Source organism: Scyliorhinus canicula, chromosome 2 (assembly GCF_902713615.1).
Source record: "Scyliorhinus canicula chromosome 2, sScyCan1.1, whole genome shotgun sequence".
Classification (NCBI taxonomy): domain Eukaryota; kingdom Metazoa; phylum Chordata; class Chondrichthyes; order Carcharhiniformes; family Scyliorhinidae; genus Scyliorhinus; species Scyliorhinus canicula.
Genome location: NC_052147.1, coordinates 228,764,837 through 228,782,429, shown reverse-complemented (window position 1 = coordinate 228,782,429; position 17,593 = coordinate 228,764,837). Strand labels below are relative to the sequence as shown.

Below are 17,593 nucleotides of genomic sequence, written 5' to 3'. Positions count from 1 at the left end.
AACGTTAATTGCTCCACTTAACGAGCTCTCACATGCTCCTTGCCGCAAACGAAGGCTTGCCAGCTGATACGCCGGGACCACACTAAAAAGGTCGAGCCTGCACTTGGTGGTGTGCCAGATATCAGTATCCTAATCACATTCAAAGAGCCTGTCCTGGGGGTGACCAGTGTGGTCAAGGACAGGGCGTTCACCAACCCAGTGGCTGGCGGATGCCGCAGAGGTGAGGAACCACCTGGCCCCTGAGGACCTGTCAAACGTGCGTTGTTATAGCCTTCCTGACTGACCCATCTCTCTCACTGACCACATGTCCATTCTCCCGCAGGTCTTTCAGACAACGGCACCGGCCCATCCAAGCTGGCATCCTCTCCAGTCTCCCATGAGACCACTCGGAGAAGAGCTCCGAGGATGCCACCATACTAGCCATATTATAGCTGTCATCCCCACCCTCCACCAGCTCAGATACATGCACCTCGGTGGGATATTAGTGGACAGGCTTCTTGGGCACAATCTGGTGAGGACCACACTGCTGCTGATGTACATCAGGTGAAGGCAGGAACCACCAGGCGAGACAGCAGTCGGTGGTCTGCTGGGTCCCAGCCTGATGCTGAACCTGTGGAAGAGGTAATCCGGGAGCTGATGGAGACATTAAGGTGCGGCCGGGACATTCAGTGGGAGATGTCAGAGTCACTCTAGCAGATCCATAGCCGCTTGGCGGAGTTCCAGCAGCTATGGCCGGAGGAGATGTCACCAGCAATGCGTGGCATGGATGCTGTGGCGATTGCTGTGGAGAGCCTGGTGCAAGACATTGGTGCCATTAGTGAAGGTGTCCAAGGTGTTGTGCAGTTGGTGATGGCCATGGCAGAGGGTCTCAGCAGTATGTCTGCCTCGCTGGGGGATGTCGCCCACTACCAGGCTGACCTTGATGAGGGTTCTGCGGGAAATATCCCGCTCGCAGATGGGAATGGTCGAAGCGTGGCGGAGCTTGTCTAAGTCATAGGTGGGCATGGCCCAATCATGGAGGAGCATTGCCGAGGGCATCGACACAATGGTGTGGACCATGGGATATCATGGCAGAGCCAGATTATGCACGGGCATCCTTTGCCTGCGAGCAAAGATCGGAACTCTGGTGCAAGAGGGAGGGATTCAAATTCCTGAGGCATTGGGACCGGTTCTGGGGGAGGTGGGACCAGTACAAACCGGACGGTCTGCACCTGGGCAGGACTGGAACCGATGTCCTAGGGGGGTGTTTTCTAGAGCTGTTGGGGAGGGTTTAAACTAATGTGGCAGGGGGATGAGAACCGATGCAGGAAGTTGGAAGGTAGTAAAACAGGGACAGAAGCAAAAGGAAGTAAGGGGAAAAGTGCAAGGCAGAGAAGACATAGTCAAAAATCTAAAAGGGCGACAGTACAAGGTACAGTGACTGAGGGGAGCTCAGTGAATAGGCCCAGTAATAACAAAAGGAATAAAACTGGAGATGTTAAGATTCAAAACAGAGGTAAAAAAACCAACATAAGTGTACTTTACCTGAATGCTCGTAGTATTCGGAATAAAGTAAATGGGTTGATGGCACAAATCATCGTAAATGACTATGATTTAGTGGACATTACTGAAACATGGTTAAAGGATGGTCACGACTGGGAGTTAAATATCCAAGGGTATCAAACTATTCGGAAGGACAGAGTGGATGGTAAGGGAGGTGGTGTTGCTCTGTTATTTAAGGATGACATCCGGGCAATAGTAAGGGATGACATCGGTGCTATGGAGGATAAGGTTGAATCCATTTGGGTGGAAATCAGGAATAGTAAGGCGAAAAAGTCACTGATAGGAGTAGTCTATCGGCCACCAAATAGTAACGATATGGTGGGGCAGGCAATAAACAAAGAAATAACTGATGCATGTAGAAATGGTACAGCAGTTATCATGGGGGATTTTAATCTACATGTCGATTGGTTTAATCAGGTCGGTCAAGGCAACCTTGAGGAGGAGTTTATAGAATGTATCCGCGATAGTTTCCTAGAACAGTATGTAATGGAACCTACGAGGGAACAAGCGGTCCTAGATCTTGTCCTGTGTAATGAGACAGGATTGATTCATGATCTCATAGTTAGGGATCCTCTCGGAAGGAGCGATCACAATATGGTGAAATTTAAAATACAGATGGCGGGTAAGAAAGTAAAATCAAATACTAGTGTTTTGTGTTTAAACAAAGGAGATTACAAGGGGATGAGAGAAGAACTAGCTAAGGTAGACTGGGAGCTAAGACTTTATGGTGGAACAGTTGAGGAACAGTGGAGAACCTTCCAAGCGATTTTTCACAGTGCTCAGCAAAGGTTTATACCAACAAAAAGGAAGGACGGAAGAAAGAGGGAAAATCGACCGTGGATATCTAAGGAAATAAGGGAGAGTTTCAAATTGAAGTAAAAAGCATATAAAGTGGCAAAGATTGCTGGGAGATTAGAGGACTGGGAAATCTTTAGGGGGCAACAGAAAGCTACTAAAAAAGCTATAAAGAAGAGTAAGATAGAGTATGAGAGTAAACTTGCTCAGAATATAAAAACAGACAGTAAAAGTTTTTACAAATATATAAGACAAAAAAGAGTGGCTAAGGTAAATATTGGTCCTTTAGAGGATGAGAAGGGAGTTTTAATAATGGGAAATGAGGAAATGGCTGAGGAACTGAACAGATTTTTTGGGTCGGTCTTCACAGTGGAAGACACAAATAACATGCCAGCGACTGATAGAAATGAGGCTATGACAGGTGAGGACCTTGAGAGGATTGTTATCACTAAGGAGGGAGTGATGGGCAAGCTAATGGGGCTAAAGGTAGACAAGTCTCCTGGCCCTGATGGAATGCATCCCAGAGTGCTAAAAGAGATGGCTAGGGAAATTGCAGATGCACTAGTGATAATTTACCAAAATTCACTAGACTCTGGGGTGGTCCCGGTGGATTGGAAATTAGCAAACGTGATGCCACTGTTTAAAAAAGGAGGTAGGCAGAAAGCAGGAAATTATAGGCCAGTGAGCTTAACTTCGGTAGTAGGGAAGATGCTGGAATCTATCATCAAGGAAGAAATTGCGAGGCATCTGGATAGAAATTGTCCCATTGGGCAGACGCAGCATGGGTTCGTAAAGGGCAGGTCATGCCTAACTAATTTAGTGGAATTTTTTGAGGACATTACCAGTGCAGTAGGTAACGGGGAGCCGATGGATGTGGTATATCTGGATTTCCAGAAAGCCTTTGACAAGGTGCCACACAAAAGGTTGCTGCATAAGATAAAGATGCATGGCATTAAGGGTAAAGTAGTAGCATGGATAGAGGATTGGTTAATTAATAGAAAGCAAAGAGTTGGGATAAATGGGTGTTTCTCTGGTTGGCAATCAGTAGCTAGTGGTGTCCCTGAGGGATCCGTGTTGGGCCCACAATTGTTCACAATTTACATAGATGATTTGGAGTTGGGGACCAAGGGCAATGTGTCCAAGTTTGCAGATGACACTAAGATGAGTGGTAAAGCGAAAAGTGCAGAGGATACTGGAAGTCTGCAGAGGGATTTGGATAGGTTAAGTGAATGGGCTAGGGTCTGGCAGATGGAATACAATGTTGACAAATGTGAGGTTATCCATTTTGGTAGGAATAACAGCAAACGGGATTATTATTTAAACGATAAAATATTAAAGCATGCCGCTGTTCAGAGAGACTTGGGTGTGCTAGTGCATGAGTCACAGAAGGTTGGTTTACAAGTGCAACAGGTGATTAAGAAGGCAAATGGAATGTTGTCCTTCATTGCTAGAGGGATGGAGTTTAAGACTAGGGAGGTTATGTTGCAATTGTATAAGGTGTTAGTGCGGCCACACCTGGAGTATTGTGTTCAGTTTTGGTCTCCTTACTTGAGAAAGGACGTACTGGCGCTGGAGGGTGTGCAGAGGAGATTCACTAGGTTAATCCCAGAGCTGAAGGGGTTGGATTATGAGGAGAGGTTGAGTAGACTGGGACTGTACTCGTTGGAATTTAGAAGGATGAGGGGGATCTTATAGAAACATTTAAAATTATGAAGGGAATAGATAGGATAGATGCGGGCAGGTTGTTTCCACTGGCGGGTGACAGCAGAACTAGGGGGCATAGCCTCAAAATAAGGGGAAGTAGATTTAGGACTGAGTTTAGGAGGAACTTCTTCACCCAAAGGGTTGTGAATCTATGGAATTCCTTGCCCAGTGAAGCAGTTGAGGCTCCTTCATTACATGTTTTTAAGGTAAAGATAGATAGTTTTTTGAAGAATAAAGGGATTAAGGGTTATGGTGTTCGGGCCGGAAAGTGGAGCTGAGTCCACAAAAGATCAGCCATGATCTAATTGAATGGCGGAGCTGGCTCGAGGGGCCAGATGGCCTACTCCTGCTCCTAGTTCTTATAACTCACCTCCTCGGCTCCTCACAGAAGCCATTCTCTGGGTTCACATTTGTCAAAAGCAGTACCAGTGTGACCCTTTGCTGGAGAGGCCACTGGATGATGGGAGGCCATTGGATATGGAGTGTCTCTCGTTAATTATATGGAAATAGGGCTCAAGTGGTGATAACTGGTTTCTCGTCACGCCACGACGAGATCTCAATTTCGCCTATGGGAGCGGGTCGGTTGCATCACAAACAGTTTGGCGCCTAGCACGGTACTCGTTTTCTGCCTCTCCTGCTATTCACTCGTCTCGTTTCACTTGAGCGATAGCATAATGAGGCTGGAGAATCGCGCCCATCATTTATCACATTTTTCTTCATCCCCTTCTATTTCACTATCTATTTAACCTGTTCGCAGGACAACTGCCTATCTTGAAGGTTTCTACTTTTGTGTCATCCAGCAATAAATGAAGAAAAGAATTTCATGAACGAAAAAGGTTCATTATTCACTTAAAATTTATTACAGCCTAATAAATGAACTATTTGTGAATTCAGCATTTTAACTAAATTATGGGGCAGCTTTTCAATTTGCCACCAGGGTATCAAAAAAAGTCAGTATTACAAATGACTTCCTGTTACAGAAACCGTATGATTTTCACCTTCAGTTAAAGGTGGGACAGATTCTGTAGCATGTAGCCAATATACAATGCTATGCTCCCAAGTCAAAAATCAAATAAAAAGGGGAATTCATGAATGTTCCTAATTTTCAATTGCATTTTCGTGATATTTAAAAACAACTCAATCTTTAAATTCTAAATCTAAAGCAACTAAAACATAAAAAAGGCAAATATTGTAGGTACAATATAATGTGGTTGTCCTGCCACTCCTTTCCGGTGTAAACTAAGAGGATATTTTTGAAACATATTAAAAGTAATTTTTTATATGACTTATAATGTTAGATATAGTTAAACCATTTAATTTTGTTACTAAATTTGAATAATAAAAGCGAACCAATTCACCCCCTTATAAAGAAAATCATACCATAATCATGTTCTAATGACTGCAGTACGACCTTTTCTGCCTTCTCATACTGGCGAAGCTTAAGCAGGAGCTCAGCTAAATCATAACGAAGGAAATTCTGCTGGCCAGTCTTCACTGCAGCTTCATAATAGTTAATTGCCTTTGAGGAAAAATTAAGAAAATAAGAAAAAAAGACATGCATCTGTGTAGTACTTTTCATGACCACCAGACATCTTTACACCCAACGTAGTACTTTTGAAATGCAGTCACTGTTGTAATGCTCTCCTTCATTGGCAGAGTAAAAGTAAGGATGTAATGTTGGAATTATATAAAGCGCCGTTGAGGCCATAACTGGAATAAGGCGTGCAATTCTGGTCACTACATTACAGGAAGGGCACAATTGCTCTGGAGAGAGTGCAGAAGAGGTTTACAAGAATGTTGCCGGGGAAGAAAAGTGCAGCTATGAGGAAAGATTGGATAGTTTCGGGTTATTTTTCCTTGGAACAAAGAAGGCTGAAGGGTGACTTAACTGAGGCGTACAAAATTATGAAGGGGAAAAGATCGAGTGGACAGAATAAAATTGTTTCCCTTGGTGGATATTTCTAGAACCAGGGGATATGATTCAAGATAAGTGGCAGAAGGTGCAGAGGGGTCACGAGGAAGAACCTTTTTTACTCAAAGTTTGGGGCCTCACGGTAGCATGGTGGTTAGCATCAATGCTTCACAGCTCCAGGGTCCCAGGTTCGATTCCCGGCTGGGTCACTGTCTGTGTGGAGTCTGCACGTCCTCCCTGTGTGTGCGTGGGTTTCCTCCGGGTGCTCCGGTTTCCTCCCACAGTCCAAAGATGTGCGGGTTAGGTGGATTGGCCATGCTAAAATGCCCGTAGTGTAAGGTTAATGGGGGGATTGTTGGGTTACGGGTATACGGGTTACATGGGTTTAAAGTAGGGTGATCATTGTTCGGCACAACATTGAGGGCCGAAGGGCCTGTTCTGTGCTGTACTGTTCTATGTTCTATGTGTAATGGGAGTTTGGAATTTGCCACCCTAGTTGGTGGTGGAGGCAGAGACCTTAAAATCTTTTCAAAAGCACCTAGATCTGCATTTTAAGTGCTGGAAGCTACAGGGCTGTGGAACAGGTGCAGGAAGGTGGGATTAGAAAGGGGCACCTGGGCGTCCTCGGGCTGGCATGGACAAGGTGGCTGAATGGCCTCCTTCTGTGCTGCACCTTTTCTATGGTTCTCTGTAGGAAATGAAGCAACTAACTTATGCACAGCAAATTCCTATAAACACCAAAGTGATAATGACCAGATAATCTATATTTGTGATGTACATTATAGGATAATTAATAATAATGATAATAATCTTTATTGTCACAAGTAGGCTTACATTAACACTGCAATGAAGTTACTGTGAAAAGCCCCTATGGCCAGGAATAGTGATAAATGCTGTTCTTCTTTCAAATGGTGCCATGGGATTTTTTACATCCACCCAAGGCGGCAGATGGGGTCTCGGATTAACATCTCATCCAAAGGATAGCACCTCTGCAGTGTAGCCCTCCCTCAGGACTGTCCTGGGGGACTCAAACCTGAATTATTCTGTTAACTTCATGGCTTGGATGCATCACAGAATAATTTTAACTTGTAAATCATTTGGAGAGATCAGATAATTATTTGTCTTCTAAAACCTCATTTATAATAATCTGATTTCCACATTACTGTAAACAGCAGTCAATAAATGAACAGTCATTGAAGAAGAATTTGAATAGGAGGCAATTTACTATTCTTTACAATTTACATTAACTGTTGTTTAAGAACATCAGAATAACAATAAACATCATAGTTTACAATATGAATTCAATTGGGCAGCTTCTGGTCTAATACAGAAAAATGTTTTATAACTGACCTTTGTGTAATTGTGTGTTTTAATGAGAGCTTTTCCAATCTTGCTAGCCAAAGTTCCATCTCTTGGATTTTTCTTCAGAGCTTGTTCATATACATCAATGGCTTTTTCAGGCTGCAATGGAATAGAAAGTGTCAGTTTCACAGCATAATCTATTAAAATACAATTAAATGTATTATAAAATGTTAAATTAAACTATGTTGCATGTGTGCTAGATTATCCACTTGGATAGATTGGTAGACACGTTGGCCAACCCTCAAATTCTGCACACATTTAGTTAACTTTAATATAAACTCTTCTAGGAGTACTCAACCTCTCATGTACTCTGTGGAACTGCAAATATCTCCATACAATAGAAGGCAGGGCACAAAAATTAAGCAAAAAAATGACAATCACGAGTTCATCTCTTGTGATTTGAACATTGGAGACTAAAAAGACACTTCAACATGACCTACGGTGCTGGTAGTTGTGGGGGCGGAGGAGGGTGGGAAGAGAGACGGGGAGAATTAATTATTGCTTGACAAATTTAGATAATCAGCTTCCATTATCAATGTTGTCATAGGAACTTAAAATGAAAAGTTGACAGTGAATAAACACACCCGCACACATGACAGTGCCATCTGCTGAAAATAACACTTATGGTCATCAACTGAACATGGGCAACACTAACAGAAACTTAGTTGTAATAATAAGACATGTTTCACCTCTTGAATATTCATGTACGCATCACCCAACAAAAGATAGGTATGAGGTCCAGGAAGTTTGTCTACCAAGTCTCTGCAAATAAAATCATACTTAAATTATATAGTTCCATCAGATTCAGTGAAACTTAATTTACCTTCATCGTTATTTCATGTAAATGGAACAATAAGGTAATGATACTGTGTTGCTCAGATGAAATTTTTTGAGTATTAGACAAACTTTCATAACATTGCACAAGGGACAATGCGATATTCAAATTAATTTGGGTTAAAAGCTGGGGCACAACTGGGGAGCCAGGTACAAATTTCGAGAGGGAGAGAGAAGGAAAGAGGAAATGTGTGGTAGGTAAGAGGATGGGGTAACATTTTTCTCTGAACGTGGTGAAAGAACGATGGTATTCAATTAAATAAAAGCAAAATATTGTGGATGCTGGAAATCTGAAATAAAACGGGAAAATGCTGGATGAACTCAGTAGGTCTGGCAGCATCTGTGGAGAGAGAAACCGAGTTAAGGTTTTGTTTTGTATGACTTCTTCAGAACTGAAGAGCAGAAATCTAATGAATTATATAGTTGGACAGCTGGGTGCAGGACTGGGGCAGAATAGAAGGTCAGAGATAGGTCGGAGCTAAGGAGCGATCAATAAAGATGTCATGGACACAAGACAAAGGGAGTGTTAATGGTGTCATTAAGGACTAAAGGAGTGTTAATAGTGGCATAAAGGTAAGATAGTCGAATGTGTTAATAGGAGAACAAAGGTCAGTGCTCAGTGAAAGGAAAACTGAAAAACAAGTGACAGATGGCCCTGTGAGGATGGGTGAAGGGGGTGTTTGCAAACCAAGGAAACAAGTAACAAGGGAAGGTCAAGATAGAGGGAAAGCTCACAGTCTGAGCCCTCTTCCACAACTATTTCTTTGTTGCAATGATGAATATAATGACTGTATCAGTGCCGCTTCATGCCTGGAAAAATTTATTGATTTTCCTTCCAAGTTCCACCCTTCTCTGACCGTCACATGGCCCAACGCTGACATTTCCCTTCCTTGCCTTTACTTTTCTGTCTCCGTTTCCAACTGACCACCAATACTTTTCTGTCTCCGTTTCTGGCTGACCACCTATATTCCTTACAAACCCGATTCCCAGATTTACCTCGGCTACAGTTCCTCACATGATGCTTCCTGTAAAGGACTCCATCCCATTCCCCCAGTATCTCTGCCTCGTCTGTCCCAATAATGCTACCTTTCAAAACAGCGTTTCTGACACGTTTGTCTTTTTGCTCAAGTGTTTCGCCCCACCACCCGATCCCCAACTGTAGTTGACAGAGCACTCAACCATGTCTGACCCATCTCCCACATCTTTGCCCTCACCCATCCTCTTAGTCCCAAAATCATGACAGGGTCCCTCTTGCCCTCACTTTTCACCCCACCAGCCTTCATATTTAAATTTCATCATCCTCCATTTCCACCTACTCCAGCATGATGCCATCACTAAACACATCTTTCATTCACCCCTTCCCATTGGCATTCCACAGATACCATTCTATCTGTAACAGCCTGGTCCACTCCTCCATCACCCGAACCTTTATCCCCTGCATCACAGGACCTTACCATGCAATCGCAGAAGGTGCAATATCTGCCCCTTTGACTCCTCCCTCCTCACTGTGATGCCAAATGCAAAGTAGAGGAACAGCACATCATCTCCTGATTAGGCACGTTACAGCCCACTCAAGATTGAGTAGAACAACATTACACTGTAAACTTTCCCCTCCTTCTTGAACACTCTTTTTGTTTTGTTTGTTTGTCTCAGTGCAAACACCGACCACCCCCCAGCCCTGCCACCCTCACAGGGCCATCTGTCACTTGTCTTTCAGTTCTGCTTTCACTGAGCACTGGCCATTGTTCTCCTATGAATACAATCTGCTATCTTACCTTTATACCACTATGAGCACTTCTTTAGTCCGTAATGCCACCATAAACACTCCCTTTGCCTTGTGTCCATAACACCTTTGTCAATTTGTCAATCTCTCCTTAGCTCTGATCTGTCCCTGACCTTCTATTCTGCCCCACCTCCTCTGCCCCTTCTCCAAATATATAATTCATTACATTTCTATATCTCTTCAGTTCTGAAGTCAGACTCGAAATGTCAACTCTGTTTCTCTCTCCACAGATACTGCCAGATCTGTTGAGTTTAACCAGCATTTTCGGTTTTTATGATGTTATTCAATGGCTGGTTTTCCTGCACAGTGGGCAAAGGTTAGTCATAAGACTTCCCTGATATGTGTGAAGAGAGCAAAGTTGGTAGCGCCTTGAGTGATCTTTGTAAGGGGATTTAGTTAGCTTGGTGTTATTTTTCTGCTTAGTGAGAAGTATTACTACTTCTAACCTTTAACTGCCAGTAAGGGAAATTGCAGTGGGGCTGTCATGGAACTAATTGACCTCAGTGCAATTAACATCACCCTCAGTTATACTTACAAACGAACTACCAAAAGAAAGTTGAAGCAATTTTTCACTTTTAATTTATTACAGACAAATAAGGAAAATGTTGCATGCTCTGAAAGAAAAATCTTTCACCTGTAGCAGCTTGCATATAATTGCTTATCTTTCCTCTGGTTTAGGTATATGGCAGCCATCTTCTCTTTTGCCTGAATAAAATAAGGTTGCTCAGGTGTGACATTTCGAAGCATACTGAGTGCCAACTCTATATCCCCACGTACAACAGCAAGGTCTGCATTGGCAATTGTAACACGTAACTCTTCAGGGGTACCCGAGAATTCATTGATGGCATCTTGCATCACTTTGGCAGCTTCATGCTACAGAAAAACAACAGTTTTTCTCGTGTTATGAGAAAATCATCATATATTTCACAAAGGTTGCTAGTGAAACAGCTGCATGCAAATTACATTTCATGCACAAGATGTAGAATCTCATTACAATCTATAAAGAATGCAGTTTTATGTAAATGCAAAGCTATCAACCGATACTTAAGTACAATTTATGTTTAATAACAAAGGTTAATTTTATCAATATTCTAGTATCCAGGAGACTAATTTTACCAAAGCAGAAATTATAAATAGGTGAAATCCAAATAATATTTGCATTATAAGACATGCAGTTTTAGATCACCAGTCATGCGGAAATGAATTTCCTACAACAGCTTATAGAACCTTTAACATAATAAAACACATCAAGGCAGGTCACATGACATTGAACCCATAAGAAGATATTAAACCAGACGACCAAAAGCTTGATCGAGGAGGTATGTTTTAAAAAGTGTCTTACAGGAGGTTGCTTGACTGGGAGCCAATGTAGGTCAGGGAGTACAGGATTAATAGGGGAACTGAAATTAGTGCAAGTTAAGACACAGGCAGCATCAGTAATGGTAGAATATGAGAGATCAGCCAGGAGTGTTGTGGAATAGTTAAGTCTGGAGGTAGTAATGGCATGAATGAAAGGGATGAAACATAACTTCTTGCATTACCTGTTCACCATTCATACGGTGAGCATCTGCTAGCTCCAGAAAAACTGAAACACGATCAGTTGCATTAAATTCAATTTTTTTGCTTCTTGATTTAGATGCACTTCCAGTTTTCCTCATTGCAGGTAAACCTGCAGCTATCTTCAAGGTCTTAATGGCTTCCTGCACATCACCCATTTTCTTCTGAGTTTGGGCTCTAATCAAATGATACAGAGGATGTTCACGAACCTGAAATTGGGAAATAATTAAAATAAGAGGAACAGAATCGAGCCTTCCCTGTTTTCAGCTTATTATTCTTCTGCTAAAGCTCAGACTGCGTAACATGTGTTCCTCATGAAAAAAGCATTTCAAAGGACCTTTATTTATTTGTTCATATGGTATGAGCATTGCTGGTAAGGCCAACATTTATTGCCCACCCCTAATTGCCTGTGGCAAGCTGTCCCTGTGACCTGTAGTAATCCATCTGGTGGAGGTACATCCACAGTGCTGTTCGGGAAGGTTTTTCAGGATTTTGATTCAGCAATGGTGAAGGAACAGCGATAGAATTCCAAATCAGGATGTTGTGTGACTGGGACGGCAACTTGCTGCCCTTATTCTTTAGGTGGTAAAGGCTACAGGTTTGGAAGGTGCTGTCCAAAGAGCATTGCGAGTTGCTGCAATGCAGCTTGGTGTGGGAGGGAGCGAATTTAAGGTGTTTGAATCATTAAGGCACAATGATCAAGTTGGCGGTTCTTTCCTGGATAATGTTGAGCTTCTTGAGTATCGTTAGAGCTGCATTTATCCAGGCATGTGGACAGTATCCCATCATATTCCTTACTTGCACCTTGTAGATGGTGAACAGCCTCTGGAGTGTCAAGAAGTGAGTTATTTGTCAGAGTTCCCCATGTCTGACATGTTCTTGTAACTACAGTATTTATATGGCTGGTTCAGTTAAGTTCTGGTCAATAGTAACTCCCAGAATGCTGATGAGGGGTGCTTTAGCAATGACATGGGGCGGCACGGTAGCACAGTGGTTAGCATTATTGCTTCACAGCTCCAGGGTCCCAAGTTCAATTCTCGGCTTGGGTCACTGTCTGTGCGGAGTCTGCACGTTCTCCCTGTATCTGCATGAGTTTCCTCCGGGTGCTCCGGTTTCCTCCCGTAGTCCAAAGATGTGGTTAGGTGGATTGACCATTCTATTGCCCTTAGTGTCCAAAATGGTTGATGGGGTTGCTGGGCTAAGGGGATAGGGTGGAAGTGTGGGCTTAAGCAGGGCGCTTACCAGGGGCCGGTACAGACTCGATGGGCCGAATAGCCTCCTTCTGCACTGTAAATTATATGATTCTGCATGATATGACACTTGCTTCCTCCCCCAGGCTCACTAGTGAGCCTATTAGCAGCAAACATGGAAGAGGATTGGAGGAGCAGCTTTTTGCAGAATCTTCCACTCCAATTTATGTATCTGACCAACAATTTGAAAACTGGCCCTTGGGGCCAAATAGAGGCACTTTGTGAGCCTCTTTGTACAAGCCTGAACTATAAGGATGCACAGCAGTAACTCTCCAAGATTGCTTTAACAGCACCTCACAGGGCTAGGATCCTCATCATCAAAAAGGGCAAATGCAGCAATATTGAGGGGAAACCAGCATCCACAAGTTTTTCTCTAAGTTGCGAACTATTATGACTTCAAAATCATCACTGGTTCAGAACCGTCGTACTGCCAACCTAACATCATTTTGGTCTATATTGCCATAAGAACTGCTGCAGTCTAAGCAGGAAGGTGCAGCACTATCTTCTTAGGGCAATGGAACAAGTGTAAATCTGTCGGTATCAATGACAGTGGTGGACTAAAAGGACCAAAAGTCTTATCCTGGGCGAAATTCTCCGACCCCCAGCAGGGTCGGAAAATCGCCTGGGGCCGCCGCAAATCCCGCCCCCCGCCGTGGCAGAGATTCTCCGCCACCCGGGAAGTGGCGGCGGCGGGAATCTCGCCACTCCGATCGGCGAGGCCCCTGCGGTGATTCTCCGGCCTGGATCGGCCGAAATCCCGCCGCTGGGAGGCCTCTCCCGCCGCCGAGGTTTGAACCACCTCTGGTGGCGGCGGCATCGGCGGCGCGAGCGGGCCCCCGGGGGGGGGGGGGGGGGGGGGGGGGGGAGGATCGGACCCTGGGGCGTGCCCCCACGGTGGCCTGGCCCGCGATCGGGGCCCCCCGCGATCGGGGCCCCCCGCTCAGACTCCGGGCCAGTGCCCTGGGTGCACTCTTTCTCCTCCGCGGCCACCATGACGGAAGCAGAAGAGAAACCCACATCGCGCATGCGCCGGCGAAAGCCTTTCGGCCAGCCCCGCTGCCGGGGGTGCCGGTTTTTTGCACCAGTCTTCTGGTGCCAACCGCTCCGGCGCAGGGCTAGCCCCCAAAGGTGCGGAGAATTCCCCACCTTTGGGGAGGCCCGACCCCGGAGTGGTTGGTGCCACTCCCCTACGCCGGGCGACCCCCCGTCACGCCGGGTAGGGGAGAATCCCGCCCCCTGTCTGAAACTGTTACGATTACATTCTAAGAATATATAATTAAAACAAAAACTGAAAGCAATAACAAAGTTGTAGTATTACAGTTATTAAGACAGAGTTAAGAATGTCAGGATTTTCCACCGGAGTTTGGAAGGCTTTCTTAATTCAGGTGAGGAAGTTTACGATGCAACATGTCACTGACTGGAGAAAGGAACGATTGTGCATAAATGCACAAAAAGAAACAGAGATTGGACAACAGTGCCTCATGGGGGGCAGCACGGTGGCGCAGTGGTTAGTATTGATGTCTCACAGTGCCGAGGTCCCAGGTTCGATCCTGGCTCTGGGTCACTGTCCGTGTGAAGTTTGCACATTCTCCCCGTGTTTGAGTGGGAATCACCACCACAAAAAAAAGATGTGCGGTGTAGGTGGATTGGCCACACTAAATTGCCCCTTAATTGGAAATAAGTTATTTGGTACTCTAAATTTATTTTTAAAAAACTGCCTCATAGAGGGTGGTTCAAAATGTGGGAATTCTCCCGTCGCATACCTTGTGAAAATAAATCCATTAAAACTTTCTATAACAGTTGTCTAAAAAAGATGAACACTGTGCAGGATTTTGGGATGGGACCTCAACATCAGGGTCAAATGAGGATAACAACATCTTAGTGTGGGGGACAGTGATCCAGCAATGACAATCGCCGAATTGGCCTGTTAGTGGCCAGAGAGTTGGCCTGCCAACCAATTCAGGACAGCAGGTGGGCTCTTGAAACTAAAGAGCCAATAGGATGCCTGCTAGCACCAGAAAAGCTGCAGGCTGCTTTCCAGGTAAAAGAGAGAGGGGGGTGCCTCCAGACGAAAGCACCCGCTCTCCAACTTTAAAAAAAGATTTAAATAAAAGATTCACAGCCACGTCACCACAATGGAGGGAGAAAGGGTCAAGTAGGTGGGAAAGGCCCCAAATGTCACCTGCAGTATTGCCCCCTCCCACAGTCTGATACTGGAAGGCAGCTAGCCTATTCACCATGCCTCGGGGAACTTAGAGCCCAAATGGAAAACTCTAGTTGGCCTTTGACAATTGGAATTAATTGGCCTTTGATACCTGTTAAATGGCTACCTGCTGATTGTTACTAGGAAGTAGCATTGCTGTCCTCTGCCTTTCCATCTCCCAGAAAATGGCCTAGGTGCAGGATGGTGCTGGCAATCCAGCATGCTGGCCAGGAGCCTGAATTTCAGCCTCCACACACCTGCAAGCTCGCCCTCATTGGAGGATAAAAATCCTGCCATCCATTATGCAGATTTAGCTAACAGCAGAATGGCTCTTTAAATTTAAATAGCAAGCGACCAATGCACTCTGTCACAGAGGCTTAGGCGCTGCATTTCAAACCAATTTTACTATTTTACCTTCCCTTAACTTTAATCAGTATAATCACACATCACTAAAGCATGACTCTAAAGTTTGTACAGCACATTCCTTCCAGCAGATTACACATTTAGAATGGAGAGCCTGCCTGGAAAAATCAAATGACTCTCACTCTAAAAAATCATCTTGGATCAGGGATACAGCCCTGTGGAGGTCAATGGTCCTGCCATGATGGGGTTAAACTGTCATATTGGATGAATGGAAGGTCTAGGTCATAGAACTTAGTAAATATGCAGTAAAGTACAGAAATAGAGTCTAAATTAATTTTAATATGCTTGTTCTGTTTTAGGAATAACGAGATTGGATTGAGAACTACAAATTAAAATTTAAAATCTGTATCAGTACTATTTAAACTCAAAAATAGTCCAAGCGTTATTTAGTAAACATTTGTTAAATTTACCTCAAAATTATAACTCAAACACAGTTCCAGAGAATGTGAGCAGAGTTTAAAATTTTCTTGAGACAGGTAAACCTGAGCCATCAGGAGATGGGCATCTGCATATGAAGGATTCTGTTCTAAGCAATGCTGTAGATTGCTTTGGGCAGCATCAACATCACCTTTTAAATGAGAAAAAGCAAGAAAAGTGAAAGTTTTAATCCAGATAATGCTGTAACACATTCAGGAATTAATTCTGAACTAGCTACGACTACTTTCCAAGCAATTCCAAAATTACAGAACTTGAATATTACTGAAAAAAGATACGTGTTGTCTCGTTTGGATTTAAACAAAGCTTGGCAGTTAACTGTCAAGTAATTAGTTAACTGGCGCATACTCCATATGCCTTTACCAATCAGAGTCCACTTGCCAACCACTCAACACTCTCTTCCCATGCTGTACAAATTGTGGTTCCCTTTACACTTGGTGTTCTTCTGAATTGTCCTGATGAGTGCAAGACAAAATGCTTTGCCATCGTGATGTTTTTGGGCAATAATCAAATTTGTCTTTTGTCATGATTATTTCTGAAAAATTACGACCCATTTACATGCCATTTAATGCCAAAATGTTTTCATTTGTGGGAAACATTTCTTTCTGGTCATTTTTAATTCCAGATACAAGAAACAGTAACACTTAACACATGTGAATATGCAGATATTCATATCAAACTACAAGATATCTATGTCTTTATATCTGACTATCCTATCAACCCTGTGTATTATTTATATAGATTTAAAAATTTAGGGCCTTGCAAAACATGATTGATCGCACAATGAAGAGGATACATGGAACAAAAAAAATCCAAAGTTCTGTGGTAATATAAATAATGCCCATACATTTTTAAGTGACGTGACAATATAAATACCTGCTAAGTATTTAACTCTGGCCATTAGAAAGGCAGCTTCCAGTAGTCCTGGTACTGTCTTCACAATAGTATCCAATACTGAAGCACAATGTTTCAGTAATGGAGATAGAGGCTGACCAGGCGCTCCAGGCTGAAAAGAAATGAGATTGTCATGTCTAGAAAAAGTGTGTATATTAATTCCAATATTTCTCACTAAAATGTACAAAACAAATGCAACGTTTAAGTACTTAAATGTTTGAGAAATTTTCAAAATATGCAGATTCTACCTTTTTAAAGACCTTCTGAGTATTACCAATATTTTCTGCTTTTTTTCAGATTTCCAATATTCATAGTATTTTATTTTTGTTTTACAAAACTTGGTACTTGTTTGGGAATTAAATCCCAATGGATTTTTATGTTGTATTACATCAGTGCATGTTTTAAAATTTTGTTTAGAATTTAATATGTTAGCAGTAATCAAAATAATATTTTAACCTTACTGTGTTGACATTTAGCATTCTTGCATTATTTGTTCTGATTTGAGGCTTAAATAAAAAGTTAAAGTATTGAATTTTTAGGGTCTGTAGAAATTGGTACAAGAAATAAAAAGGTTGATTTTGAAAGCGTCTGTTCCAGGTTAACCTGCAATAGAAACTGTGCATTCATGTATCTATTTAAATATCATAACACAAACTGATAACTCTGCTAAAATAAAGTGACTGCATGGACAGTAATTTCTCCCTAGAACTATGTTTCAGACCTAATTTCATGGGCACATATGCTGCATAACAGATAAAAATATACTTGGCTCCAGTGTTCTTAAATTATCCGTGAGTTACTCTTAAATTACAATGAGTTATAGATAACTCGTTATAAAAAGTTTAACAGTTCGGTGAATTTCACCTTTGTCTGACTCCATTTATCAAAAAGTTATTTTA

At 42.9% G+C, this 17,593-nt stretch overlaps 1 protein-coding gene across 2 annotated transcripts in view; it reads right to left on the bottom strand.

Annotated features, from left to right (window-relative positions):
• Positions 1-17,593, bottom strand: part of ttc21b (tetratricopeptide repeat domain 21B) — a 116,727-nt gene that overhangs the window by 33,826 nt on the left and 65,308 nt on the right. For both annotated transcript variants that reach the window (XM_038789720.1, XM_038789719.1), the window contains 7 exons: positions 16,677-16,806; positions 15,776-15,933; positions 11,474-11,698; positions 10,567-10,805; positions 8,005-8,077; positions 7,304-7,414; positions 5,422-5,560 (listed from right to left, as the gene is read on the bottom strand). In XM_038789720.1, coding sequence (XP_038645648.1) covers positions 5,422-5,560; positions 7,304-7,414; positions 8,005-8,077; positions 10,567-10,805; positions 11,474-11,698; positions 15,776-15,933; positions 16,677-16,806 — 1,075 coding nt within the window. The remainder of the gene's footprint in view (positions 1-5,421; positions 5,561-7,303; positions 7,415-8,004; positions 8,078-10,566; positions 10,806-11,473; positions 11,699-15,775; positions 15,934-16,676; positions 16,807-17,593) is intronic.